Source organism: Chelon labrosus, assembly GCF_963514085.1.
Source record: "Chelon labrosus genome assembly, chromosome: 6".
Lineage (NCBI taxonomy): Eukaryota > Metazoa > Chordata > Actinopteri > Mugiliformes > Mugilidae > Chelon > Chelon labrosus.
Genome location: NC_140342.1, coordinates 15392881 through 15407296, shown reverse-complemented (window position 1 = coordinate 15407296; position 14416 = coordinate 15392881). Strand labels below are relative to the sequence as shown.

Genomic DNA, 14416 nt, shown 5'->3' with positions numbered 1-14416 from the left:
ATCTAGCCTATCGTGTACCTTTGCATGACAAGGAAGGTGTTGGTCATGTAGTCCTCTTCACTTTTGGTCTTGTGTAGTTCTTCAGCCAGCACATCATTCATTGTGCACTGCAAAAGGTAGGGCACTTCCACGTTCCTGTCTCCATCAAACACGCCGTAGAGAGCTTCACGACTCCCACAGAAACTGTTCACTGAGAGGGCCGCAACACAGAGTCTGAAAAGAAAGAGGCATGTGCTCTATGAGGAAACAATGAGGGCTTCACAGAGATAATAACTTTTCTGTGTATTGATTGTGTTACTCCACACACGAATAACCAAGGACACAACAGATGATTCATTAGGATGATCTCGTATTGTCACGGTGGACTCGCCTTCTAGCATCATGAAAATGTGAACGCAGTATACGCAGCAGCTCATATCTTCTTTTACTGAATTGGCACGTTATTTGACACAGAGAAGTCCTGGCATGTGAATGTACACGATTCATGTGGTTTTGAGCGATGCTCATTCTCAAGAGGTTTGGATTAGTGACGCATCAATGGACGAGGCTGATAGTGGGTGCTGTTTCATCAGCTGCGCCGAACTTACTTGTTCTTGACGCCTGAGGCCTCCGTGTAACCATGACTCCACACAGCAGGCCCGCCGGATGCCTCGTTCGACGAAAAGGTCGGGGGTGGATCGATGCGGAAGCAGCGGATATTACTGGAAAACAAGAAAGAGGTCAAATTCACTATAGCATAAATACATTAAACCACTAAGAGTGTTCCATTCTGGCTATTTCCAAAATACGGAGACATATTAAATATGCGTTTGTATAAAATAAAACAAAACAGGGAGGAGGGGGGCGACGCCTCCATAGGTCTGCCAACAGAAAGACAATGACATACTTAAGCTGCTCCAGGGTCTTGTGGTCCAGGTTGAGGCGAGGGTTTCCAGTGAGGTCCAGCTCCTGCAGCTTCGGAGGCATATTCTCCGGCAGAGTGATCTCACTCAGCTCATTGCAGCTCAGATCCACGCACTGACAGCAGAAGAGAATATGTCAGCACCAATACAAATATATATGCAGAACACGCGTGTGTTGTTGCTAGAGGCTTACTTTCATCTCCATCAGCTGCATGACCTCCGGAAAGACCTCAATTGCGTTGGAGTGGGCGATGAGTGTGTGCATCCGCCGGCAGTTCATAATTGTGGTGGGGACCGTCTTCAGCATGTTTCCGCTCAGGTCCACCTCCTCCAGCTCCTCCAACTTGGCCATTTTACTGAAGGAGACCGGAAAGCAATAGACGATCATTAGTTCCAGCTCTAGTGTGACACACGGGTGGAGATAAATCACAGTCGGATTTGAGTTCTTTACCTGGCGGGGAAGGTCTGGAGATGGTTGTAGGCCATGTGCAAAACTCGTAGGTGTGTGTGTCCTGTAAGCATGGGTACACACTTGTCTGTCAGCCTGTTGTTGGTCAGGTAGAGTTCCTGCAGGATGCTGTGGCTTTCCTCTGATAAACTGGATGGAGGCAGGTGCTCCAGCTTATTGGCCGACGCATTTACGCTTCGTAAGCTGAAAGAAAAAAGAAAGCACACTCTTATTTCTGTTGTCCAACAGACTTGGAAAAATACAAATGAGTCACTTTAACTACTTCTGCATTAATTCCTGCATCTTTGACCCCTCTACTCAAACGTTTTCTTCTTCTTGACGTTTGTTTTTTATATTCGTCATCAACGTCCTTTGGTTATCTCATCTCGATCCTTGATTAAAAATCCTACTCATAACTTCTGCCCTTCGTCCTTGCATACCTGGGCTTTCCGAACACTTAATCTTCTTGTCAGATGTTGGCTGCATATTAGTGAAAAAAAATTTAAAAATAAATCACTTCCAGCTAAAGATTAATGCTACCTGTCAGATTTGAGGAACAGATTGCAGGGCAGTTCCACCAATTGATTGTGCTGTACATCCAAAACCTCCAGAAGAGGGCGCTCCACTCTTTCAGGCAGCTTCTGCAACTGGTTGTGTCCTGCGCTCAGCTTCCTCAGACTGTTGCTGCATAACAACCTGCGGCATGGGGAACATACAGATGGTTGGGTCAGTGGTGCAATATTAAGGATAGACAAATCAACTTTAATGAAAGTTGATAGACCATAGATAGATAGATAGATAGATAGATGAATAGATAGATGAGGGGACTGTGACTAGGAAAGGCAGGAACAGTCATGGAAATGAGGATAGTGCAGGAGAAGGACAGGGGTGTGGATAAGGATAGAAAATCAGAAAATAGCAGCGCCTCTAGTGGAGCCTGCAGATGAAATTCATCATTCTGACAGTTATTGGGTAAAAAATAAATCTACAGACAATGAGGGGGACCAGAGAAAGAGAGAGAGAGAGGAAAAAAAGAGTGAGACAGAGTGGGCAAGGTTGACAGAGTCGATGGGAGACATACAGTAGAGAAGAGGAAGAGGTGCATCTGAACTGACCTTCTAAAAGGCTATATAAAGAGGGAGAGAATGGACGAAGGCTGCAGAGGTTACAGGCTATCCGTGTGATTTATGGGACTCTATGGGGGATAGATGACTGGCCGACAAAGGGCAGGGAGAATAATACAGCATTGTGCTCCGTTTAAAGTCTCGCAGGCACGTTCGCCGCGAGAGAGACTCACCGTGCAGGGAGCTCGGCGATGAGGTTGTGGCTCACGTCCAGGACTTCCAGTTTCTTTGCTTCACACAGCCAGTCTGGCAAGGACTCCATATGGTTCCTACAAGAGGAGAAGGGGTGGTGACGATGATTAATTATCTGCAGCTTGCAAAGTGGTGTACCTAACATGGAATATGATGTACTGGAAACCTGTTTTTCCCATAATATTTCAGAACCTGTTTAGTTGGCACCTGACGTCTCAGCGTTTTGTGTTTCGCACTATTGTAATTAAGCCTCTTGATAGCATGTTACAAAATATAATTTTAAATCAGTTTGGCCCTTAAAAACACAATAAATCTTCCATGCCTTTTGACAGACCGCTAATAAGTACAGAAGAAAGTCACGGTTAAAGTTATCAGAACTGCAAATATCCTTTTACTGCGTACTTCCACATGCAGTCACATTAAATGCCCCTGCAGTACAAAGATGACGTACTTAAATAAGGTACATTTTCAATTTTAGTTTGTCGTCATTGCTGCGTGTACTTTTTTCTCACCTCGAGATATCCATGTAGCTGAGATTGGAGGGCAAGGGACTGACATCCAATTGTCGCAGCTCTGTGGGGAGAAAACCCAGACACATTAACCTACAGCAAGGACAGACGCGGTCTATTACAAAGGCAGGTGGATAGAAGATTGGAGGGGAGATTGGGAGGGGGGTGGATGATGATGATGAGTTAGAGAGGAATGATGGAGAGAGACAATGAGACTGCAGCACTGATGAGAATAATGGAAGTGTGCGGATAGATGAGGAGGAGCTGAGGCAAAGTTTTCCAGGAAAAAGGGAGTGATAGGAGCGATATCTATCGTAGATTAAGAGAAGACAGATTCAAATCACTGTTTTCTGTTTATAAACGACAGAGTAAGGTGGTAATGTGAAGGTCACCTCTCTTTTCCAACCACACGTTTTCAAACCCACCGTTGTTGGAGGCGTATATGCCCTTGAGCAAGCAACCCTTGGCCCTGAGGCTGGCGATGTGATTCCTCTCGCAGTGAAGCACCTCCAGTCTGGGAAAGACCGACGCATCCAGGTCAGTCAGCCTGTTATCCCTCACATCCAGCTGGGTCACGTGCCGCAGCAGGTCTGGCTCGTCTGGCACCATGATGGAGATCTTATTCAACCTGACAGAGGAGGCAGTGAGGAGGCAAAGGTTCATCTCCAGTTGGATCCGGCTGACTGGCACAGACCGTGGCCTTTATTGTAAGTCAGGGAACATGCCTTGGGTGATTGCTGATAGATCGTGCTGTTTCATTAGTTTGCTTAGGACTCAGCTGTATTATGCTCATTAAATGGATGGAGAGAGTAGGTGCTTTCAATTAGTGGTTTTGATTTGCAAAGTGAGCAGCGAATCGTAATCTTAAATAATTATCCACATTTGGTTATGATTCTGTTTCTTACTGCTTATCTCTTAAATGCCAATTATTACAACCAAAAAACTAATAAGATGCAAAAGATATAAATATATTATTTTGTATTTGGTTTTCACTATAATCAAACAATAGCCACAGCCAAACGATTAATTATCTCTGCCCTGTTCGTCTGGATTGACACCTCTCTCTCCTCTAAAAATGCCCATAACAAGTTCACAAATTCCAAGATGACCTTTACAAACGGATTCTCCAACAAACAGCTCAACATTTTAATCGAATTTAAGATTAGATAAAGCAGACACAGACGCTGACATTTTTAAGAGACAAAACTGTCAAAACAATAACACGGCAACACAGCGATACCGAGTGATCGCTGTTTTGTGACAATCCACAAACCCTCTACGAAGCACGGTGAAGCATTAACTGTAAAATAGTGCAAGTCACTACAACTCTGCGCTTTCCCAGACAATGATAGCCCGACACCTGATGGAACTACTGCAGGCAAATGATTTCCTGACTGCGTGCTGTCTGACTGTCTGCGGCACGGTTTGGCTTCCTCCTTGTGTTTTTGTTTCTATCATCACAGGACGACATTTGTCACCGGGTGCAGCGCTTGGGACACGCATGAGTGGGGACTGAGACAGTGAGGCCCGTTCTCCGCAGAGTTGTTCAGCTATAAAACCCATAATAGCTATCATCTTTTAAATAAGTTAGAATGATCTGCCCGGATTGTCGTACCTTAGATCGATGTGCTTGACGTGGAGCAGCCTGAAGTTCTGCAAGGTGAGTGTTTCTAGGTGGTTGCCAGCCATGCACAGCTTCTCCATGGAGGTCAACCGCTCCAGCACTTGGGGCACGTGGTTGAACTGGTTGAAGGAAAGACCTAGGTAACTCAGCCTCTGGAGGGAGCCCAGCTCATTGGGGAGGTCATTTAGACTGTTTCCATCTAACAGGAAGGTCTGCAGACTGAGAGAGGAGCATCTGATTAGACTTCACTCATCAAAGAGGTGACAGAGGTTAACAGAGAATCTTATTTATTTGCAGAAACAGTGCACCTCATGACCTGTGGTGTGCCAACTCGGGTCTGTTACAACAATATCCACCAGATGGCAGCAGCAGCATAAAAGCCCTACTGGCCACTACAGGAATTCACAGGCATACCAGATCATTCCTGCAGATTAACTTCTCATCTTGCTCTGTTTCAACCCACATACCTTTATGTTTACTTTCGAATTCTGCTTCAGTTTGAGGAGCATGTACTACACACACTGTCAGTGCTTCCCAGCTACTAAAATACTCAATCCCAAATGGGGGAGTAAATTAAATGACAAATAATGCAAGTTATTTAGATGACTTTGTTTAGTATTTTGTTTACACTTTAAGATTGAATAACTACTCATTTCAAGTCAAGGAGGCCTGTGCTGATCTCAATCAAAACTGAAAAAAGTTCTGAGCATTCCCATGTTGTTCATCCGGCAAAATCTGTTATGTACCATCACCTTAAAAGAGCTGGCCTAGAATTACAAAATCCGTAATTTATGGTAGAATGCAAGGTAAAACTGTCATCTCAGGTAAGCCTAATGGGATTTCTGAGCCATGAGAACCAAATTACAATTCGTTTCAGAAATGTAATTAAGTAAGTAAGATCAATGTTTTATCGGCAATATTTTACAGTCCTCGAGAGAAATGCAAAGTAAAACTTAGATATGCGGCGTATTGCAAGCGGATTAGCTTAACAACAAGTTAAAGAAACTTTTTAGATCAGATCAAAGGTGAAATTCAGCATGTTTAGATCAGACCAGCACCACGCACGTTCACACAAGTCATGCTCTTGTTTCCACATGTGTTGGAGCTAGCAGAGTAAATCATTGTGGTTATTATGCCATGTGACTGTTGCTAGGGAACTCCCACATCTGAGTATGTAAACTTTTGACACTCATACTGTCAAAACTGTGGTTGGTTGGGGAAGAGGTTCACTTGTCGCTTAGCCCTGAGATGCCAGTAAAGCAAGCATGTATTCGGGTAATTACCGGCATACAGTATCAAGCAGCCAGTGGTAGAATAAGAATTGAGTTGGACCAAGTTTCTGGCTTTACCAGATATTTAGATCTTGCATGGCAAACACCCTTGATTATTATTACATTGATTATCACCGCATCTGTGTCCTCAGTGAGTTCCTGTTGTTGCTTACTTGGTCATGGCACCCACAGAGCCGGGGACAGAGGCCAGGTAGTTACAGCTGAGGTTGACCTCCGTCAGAGTGGGGATGTCACAGATGGCCAGAGGGAACTGGCCAAGGTGGTTGTTGGATAGGTTGAGGCTCCGTAGACGAGAAAACCTGAGAGAAGTGAAGAGAAAAATACAGGCGGGTGATTCAAGAGTTTTATCTCATCAACATTTATACTGCAGTATAACATTCATAAATATATTCATGGGTAGTGTACCCAAGAGTAGCCTATATATATATATTTTCTGAAGAGCCCACAGTTAGAGCCAACACACACATAAACAAGGCTTTCCTTAATAGTAGGGCTAAACCTTTGGGTTTGATTGTTGAGCAAATAAGCGCAGCACAGACGTCTGTGTTGTTCATTGAAACACCAGTGACCAGTGGCATTCCCATGGCATGGCAGACCGGTAACCTTCACAAGGGTTAGACCCTCATGGGGAAATTACTCTCCCTGTCTTTATTTATCCATCTACACATGTGCATGTGCCACGCCGATATCACCTATCACACACAAACACACACACAGAGAGAGAGAGAGAGAGAGAGAGAGAGAGAGAGAGCAGTCAGGCAGCCGGAGATGAGCAGCAATGCCATATTAGTACAGCACACTGGAGCAGCTGCTAACACTGACACATGATTTTCCACGCTATGTACGCACACAGGTAGCACACGCACACACATTCGCGCAGTGAGTCACGGTGATGGAGGAAAAGGCAAACGAGATGTCAGAGCTATTGATTAGGGTGGCCGAGTAATTCCAGCTGAGGGTGACTCCTGCAGGCGGAGAGAGAGTGTGTGTGTGTCTGTGTCGGGGGGAGCATGCGGGAAAATGTCATTCCACCATTAAGTCAACCTCTGTAATCTGCTGAGTAATGCTCACTCCCCCTCCTCACACTCTCTGTCTGTGTCACTCTGTCTTCTCATGTTATTCTGTTTTCTCCTTTGGAGCTGGTGTAAACAATAGCTTATGGTCATGGTTTCTTTTAGGAATAAATCTCCAATAAATCTTCACTACTGGTTCACCAAATGACTGAAAGGGAGAAATTAGCAGCCAGCTTACAGTTCATCACATTAGCTGAACCGCAGAACAGCTCCACTGATAGCTAATGGTGATTAATATTGGGGATAAGTCAATGCTGTCTTGTTTACATGACCCGCAAATTACTAAAACTGTTAGTTAATACAGTTCTAGAGCTTAAAGCAATATTTAGTGTTAAATTGTTTTCCAGCTGGGTAGTTGCCTGTAGCTCCATGGAAGCCTTTTAGCATCTGTCTTTATTTATGGTCGCTGTAAGTACCTGCCCAGCGTCAAACAGCAGACAGACAAAGTAAGCAACTAGCGGGTGAACACCGAAAACCATTTAGCTGCTAAAAAGCTTCTTGCAGTTGCTTGTTTCAAGGGTCCGTCCTGGAACTTCGCTGTCATCAAATTCATTTATAGCCGATGTAGACAACACTATCTTTTAGCTGAAGGTCTGATAAACTCATTATACACTTCATGCTCAGCACCCAACAACAGATAAAGATACTGAGAAACTATACATTGAACAGAGCAAAGCATTTAGCTTCTGAGAGCAGCTTTGATAAATCTTTACTTTGTCCACCAAACGATGAAAGACATAAGTTAGCAGCTAGCGCACACTTGTTAAACTCACTGCCCACAGTTAATACAGATTTAAAGCTGCATTAAGTAATATTTTTGTTAAAACCTTTTCCGGTTAGATTGTTTCCTGCAGCTCTTTGAGACATTTAGCTTCTTTTAGTTATTTGTTTCAAGGGTGTGTCCTGGAACTTCGCTGTCATCAAATTAATTTATAGCCGATGTGGACAACATTATCTTTTATCTCTGATAAACTCATTGTACACTACCTGCTCAGCACCAGATAAAGAAACTATACATTGAACAGAGCAAAGCATTTAGCTGCTAAAAAGCTGGGTGTATTCTTCAGGAATTGATGAACAATTCTGATAAAGCTTCACTTTCTTCACCAAATGATGGAAAAACTAGCTTAAAACTAAGTTAGCAGCTAGCTTACGGTTACATTCATCGGGTAAACAGAAGAACAACTCTAAGGATAAGTCAACTGTGTTCATAGCTTGTTTAATTCACCCCCAAATTACCAAAAGTAACAGTTTCTACAGATTTAAAGCCGCACTAAGTGATATCATTGTCAAAATCTTCCTTCTGTGGAGTTTACTGCAGCCCTACTGAGACATTTAGCCTCTTTTAGCTACTTGTTTCAAGCGCTGGGCCTAGAACTCCACTGTCATCAGCTTCATTTATAGCCGTTGTAAGCAGCTGTTATCTTTTAGCCGGAGCTCTGATAAACTGCCCAGCGCCAAACAGCAGATAGACAGAGTAAGCAACTCGCTGCTGAACACAGTAGAGCATTTAGCAGCTAAAAGCCGGATATCTTCTTCAGGAATTGATGAAGCAGCCACAGGAGAGTGGACATTGGATTTCTATTCATTAGGCGGACAGAAATACAACTCTAAATGGATGCTAATGTTGATCTATGTCTGCTGAATGTGTAAATAGGCAACTACTTACTAACACTTTCACATATGGCAACATTGCTTCTTCTGATGCCCCCAATTGGCACATAAATCAATTAATGCGACTTTAATCCTTTCCCCAAGGCCATAACTAACCCCTTTCATTCAGAATTTTCACTCCCATGTTTTCCCCTGTCCCTTCATCTCCATGTCTTAACCTTAACCTGCTATACTATCATGCATTTGCAAATAATTGGGCCAAAAATGCAATTATATGCACAAAACATCAGCCTTTCCCTTGCGTGAGTGGTGACCCTTTTCTCCGAGAGATGTATGCAGGGAAGGCAGCCCCATGCCAGAGGAAAGAGCTAGTATCCCAGACAACTGATTATGCATATATGATTGGCAAATCACCCACCAGTGAGTATTTGTCCAGAGAGAAAAAAAAAAGAGAGAGAAAGGGAGAGGCATGTGGCAGGTTCACACATTCCACTGCTCTTGGAAAAATACAAAGCACTATGACCCCACGTTAGATGTCAGAGAAAGTCAGTGTTTATACTGAAACAAAAACAGGCTCTCACACAACAGTCCACACCAAAACACATACACCCACATTCATAGAGGCTGTATACAGAGTATTATTGTTCTTGACTCTGGCTCTTTTGTCTTCAGTCTCTCAGGGGAAAGCGAGTACTCAAGTAACTCTGCTGCATGTTTCTGTCCAAACCCCTCTATTTCCAGCTAACTATTCGTCTCTGTCTCATTACTGACCTCTTTTTCTGTCATGCTGGGTCAAATGCGGATGAGCCTACTTAGATTTGGCAACGCTAAATGGATGTTATTTCACTTGACCAGCAGGGGTGCTGTGCATCACTCAGTCAGATTTAAAAACGAGTTATTTCCCTTCACATCGTCATCTTTTTAACACCAGTCATTATCCCTGGGATTAAAATACAAAGATGATTAAAAAAAATCTGAGTCATAATATCCTGACCTCATTCATTCACAGTTTTTTTCAGGAACATGCAACAGCATGCAAGTTCAAACATGAACACACGCACACAAGCAGATTCCTGTAGTGCAGCCATCTTAACATGAAAATAAATAAATAAATAAATAAATAAAAATGCCATACTGTATCAAGACTTTGTATGCACTGACCTCAAATCTGTAGCCTGCAGCCACTCTTTCTGTTGCACCCAAGCAAGCAACTCTCCCTCTCTTTCTCTCTCGCTCTCACACACACACACACACACACACACACACTCTTCTGCGAACTCTACTCAAGCATCAGATTCACACAATTCACTCAGTTAAATGGTAGAAATCTTCTGGCAATAATCTTCACAGAGAAACGCTGCGATGGGTGAGTGTACCAGTGTGTGCATGCATGCACACACACATGAACACTCATATATCTTGGCTATGGTCTTTAATCTGTGACCATGACAAGCATGCAGCAGATGGTGCCCACAGAGAGAAAGAGTGAGGGAGGCCAGGCACATTAAAAGCTTCCCTACAGACCCATCTACCCTTCTGGGCTCTGGGCTCATTTGGCATAGCCTGGCATAGCCCCGGCTAGCCTTTTTGGTCGCTGTGTGCCAATGGCCCCAGTCCTAGACTGCTCAGGTCGATGGCTTGCAAATTGCAGGCGAAAGCAAAAGCTGTCCAAATCAGCCAGTCATGACCCGCTGTTTCCAGTGAAGTCTCACTGCGTCCGTGTCTCATTGTACAAGAGCCTACCCCAGCTCCTGTTGTGGGATAAGCTACTTCTGTTAAGCTTTTTTTTTTTCTAAACCTTATCATGTCTCAAGTTTCATCTTGCCCAAACCAGCCCATTCAAAACAACCCTGAACTGAATGCTCAAATTAAAACACCTACTCAAGTCTCTACACTCGTTCACTTCTTCCTGCACCGCCTTATAGTTTAACTTCAGGTGTGTTTACTGAAGATTTATAGTGGCATTGTACCTCTGCAGCTGCTGCAGGCGCTGGTCTGCCGGCAGGAAGTTGTGTTTGAGGTTCAGGTGGGTGAGGTCGTGGCTATAGAAGAGGTTGGGAGGAAGGTGCTCCAGACTGCAGCAGGACAGATCCACCGAGTTGATTCTCTGGGACACCATCTAGATGGGGGTGGAGTGTAAAGTGTGGAGGGGTGGCGGAGAAAGAGAGAGACAGAGAGGAACGTGGAGTTAAACAGGATTACCTCGACCACACAAGACTTTACTGGTTTACTGTGTGTGTTCGAAGCCTGCTGCTCGGGGGTCAAATGTCACTCAGCTGCAATCTTCTTAGAATTAGAAAGAAACACAGGGAAAGTACAACAGGCTACTGACTTAACATCACACAGCACAACCTTGTGTAATCTAGTTAACTGCAGGTGCGCGGAGTAGTTAGCCTGCGATCATTTGTTAGTCAAATTTCACTGAAACAATGGAGCTGCAATCTAAATCCAAATGACAGCATAAACGTCTGCCGCATCTTAAAGGACAAAATCTACAGTCTGTGAACTTGAGCCTGTCAGAGTTAGCTAGAGGGCTCAGCAGTCGTCACTGGAGCACGTGCCGCTTCCATCCAGGCTTCTATTCTGAGTGGCCCTCAGGGTGCTGGTGACATGCATGTCCCTGTTAATATTTAGAAAAGAGGTTTTCTGGCTATGGCCTACTTGAGTTCAAATGAGAGAAAGGAAAGGGGAGCCAGGAGTGGTGTTTATGTGCAACAGTGCGCCCAGTGACACTTATACAACAGATGAACGGCGGGGAAAATTTGTATCGCAGTTTTCAGTCAACTCAGCTCATGTGGCAGAGGGATTGCAGTGGGTGCTGGTCATATTCCGGTAAACAATGCAGCTGACCTACAAGTGGTGCCCGCGCAGCACATGCCTCTGTTCTCATTCCTATCTCTAAACCTCTTCGCACACAATACCTTGGCAGCGTGTCTGTGCCAGCGCAGGTGCTCCGTGAAGCTGTCAAAGCTGACGTAGTAGGTTTGACTCTGAGGCCCCGCTGAGCTGAAGGCCAAGCAGTGATTGTGCTTCTTCACCTCCTCCACCTGCAGCAAGACACACAACACATTAGAGTGACATTAGAGATCTGAAATGCCGACATCCCTGACCCTCTTCTGAATTTACATGGGTGACCTCACGCCTGCTAGGGAGCCGGAGAAGAAAAAAGGAAAGGATACAGAAAGGAAAAGCTGACACACGGATGTCTCAATAGATTGCTTCTCATTTGAATTGGCTTCTGCTGGAAGAAAATGAGATGTTTAACGCCTGCGAGGCAAGCAAATTCAGTCAACCAGAGGCAAACCCGTGAAAATATGTCAGTCACGCGTGATCATAGACTAATATACACATATGCGTGACATGAGCAACAATAAGTGGATGCGAAACTGCTCTTTCGGCATGCAGAGCCACACACGCGCTAAAGTGTATAGACTGTGAATGAATGGCTGACTAGTTATGGTGTTTGAATAGAATACTAGCACACACACGCAGAGGCGCCGAGCGGAAGAGTTGACTAGAGGTCATGTGCTGTGTGTGAAAACTGGGTGTGGTGGGGTATGGAGTGTCCTTTGTGCCAGAAAAACAAGCAGATAAGGCCTTTAAGAGGAGCCCTTACAGCGTATTTACCAAGTACACACAAACACATATAAAGCAATAAACAGATAAAGGTAATTTTTTTGCAGGAGAGATATAATGCGACCTGGATACATAAAGCTATGGTAATCAGGTGTCTAGGCTCTAGAGTAGGAGTGTGAAAAAAACCTCCTGACACAATGCTGCAAACATTTTGAGATCGTAGCTAAACCGAGCTTGCAGCATTTCTGTTTGACCCGAGGCGGAAATGAACAAATGAGGAAGAATTCCTGGATGTCAAACTCAGGGACAAACAGTTGCTTAAGGTGACATGCCTTCAAGGACAAACCACACCGCACAGAGAGACATTGTAATGAGGCTGATTTTATCAGGTCATTCTCCGGTGACATTATGAGTTTTATGATCCAAGCCATAAATTATACAGCGCAGCCATAAAAAGATCAGGAAAATAAATAAACGAAATGGTGCATGCCGGTACCGCTCTGCTACATACTTTTCCCCCGATGAGTGGCAGGATGTGCATCTTCCCCGTCTGGCTCTCTTTGACAGAGGAGACGATGAGGCAGGTGCCGCACAGGATGACCTGCCGTCTGGTCCAGCGGTTGACCGGTAGCTGGAGCTTCCCTTTCCGGACGTTGTAGGTCCCCGACAACTGGACCCGCTCCGAGCTCTCGATGCTTTGTGGTTTCCCTAGAACAAAGGAAGAGAATTTTTTTTACATTTTTTTCTTTTTTTAAATCGTTGGCACAGTTTAAGATAACATGCTGATTGAGAGAGTGAAATATATTTTTTTTGTTGTACTGTTTGTCTCAGTACAAATTATGAATGTAAACTAGCTTCGCTCACATTATTAGGATTCGTATTTGGCTGTCTGTGACACATGTACCCATCTAAAAACTGTTAAAATACTTCTGAATAAAAAGTGGAGGGCCGACCAGCATTGTCATAGCTCATAGCTGTGCAAAAAAAAAAAAAAAAACACTCCTACTTTGCACATGGAAGTGAAAAGTCCAGATTTGCATTCACTGCAGTGCAGTCTACATTAATAGAGTCAAATTCCATACACGATACCACTTCTTCTAAATTATGCTCTTACAATTTCTGCTCTGCCTTTATTCACTTTTGCCCGTCTGTCTGCCTCGCTTCACCGCAAGCCTGCCAAACCTGACAGTCAGGCTGCTTATCAGGCGTTCTGTCAGCCAGGCTGTGTTATCGTTCTGTCTAAACATCCACCTGCTCTCTGTCTACCTCCACCTCCGCAAAAAACCTCCCCGCGCTGGCATGTGCTGTCCTCCTCCCCTCCATCGCTTCTCTCCTTTCTAACCTGGCTTTCGATTTCTCCGTCCCATCTACAGTTTTCTTCTTCTTCTTTTTCTTTATTTTCTTTTTGCGCTCGCAGCGCGTTTAACCTCATTGTTTTCTCATTCAGCCAAGAGATACATGGCACGGTTTATGAAGTTTTCCTTTCCAAGCGACAGATGGCCATGGAAAATGTCTTTCGTACCGCGGCCCGCTGTAAACTAGCCGCATCTTTCTTTGCGCTGTCTCCTTCACACATATTTCACTCTGAGCACAGAGCGTAGCAGGGCGGTGGGGGGTTGGTGGCGAAGAGTTAAAGGGAGGAAGAAATAGTCAGTGGGGTAGGCAAGTGCGAACTTGCACACACTCTTGAGGCTTTAAATAATTCAGAACTTTCTCATGTCGACTGTAAGTCTAATGCAGCGTAGTAGTGTACTGCGCACCGCATTCATCTAACACACTCGGCCGAGTATAAAAACATTCAGACCAAATGTGGTCCGGTATGAGCTGATGTGGTTAAAGTCGAGGTCACACACATTTTCTTTTCCCCCCTCGTGATTTTGAGAACATATGATTATCTACCATATAAACAGATGAATTCACCTTTCTCAAGAGGCAGTTTTTTTTTCTTTTGCATAACCACTGAGCCCTGATCTTTCCTCTGTCGTACAAGCTAATCTTGTGTTCACAGCACAATCAATAGCCCAGTTTGCAGAAGGATATTTGCTTTGACTCAACGCAGAGG

General features: G+C 44.3%; 1 protein-coding gene across 1 annotated transcript in view; it reads right to left on the bottom strand.

Moving 5' to 3' along the window:
• Window positions 1-14416, bottom strand: part of phlpp1 (PH domain and leucine rich repeat protein phosphatase 1) — a 43040-nt gene that overhangs the window by 3011 nt on the left and 25613 nt on the right. Inside the window, exons 2-15 of the mRNA XM_084546652.1 lie at window positions 12866-13062; window positions 11700-11825; window positions 10749-10897; window positions 6244-6390; window positions 4791-5018; window positions 3601-3803; window positions 3179-3239; window positions 2648-2743; window positions 1891-2046; window positions 1354-1554; window positions 1096-1258; window positions 887-1017; window positions 588-701; window positions 19-213 (exon numbers count right to left, since the gene is read on the bottom strand). Of these exons, the coding sequence (XP_084402778.1) occupies window positions 19-213; window positions 588-701; window positions 887-1017; window positions 1096-1258; window positions 1354-1554; window positions 1891-2046; window positions 2648-2743; window positions 3179-3239; window positions 3601-3803; window positions 4791-5018; window positions 6244-6390; window positions 10749-10897; window positions 11700-11825; window positions 12866-13062 (2167 nt within the window). The remainder of the gene's footprint in view (window positions 1-18; window positions 214-587; window positions 702-886; window positions 1018-1095; window positions 1259-1353; window positions 1555-1890; window positions 2047-2647; window positions 2744-3178; window positions 3240-3600; window positions 3804-4790; window positions 5019-6243; window positions 6391-10748; window positions 10898-11699; window positions 11826-12865; window positions 13063-14416) is intronic.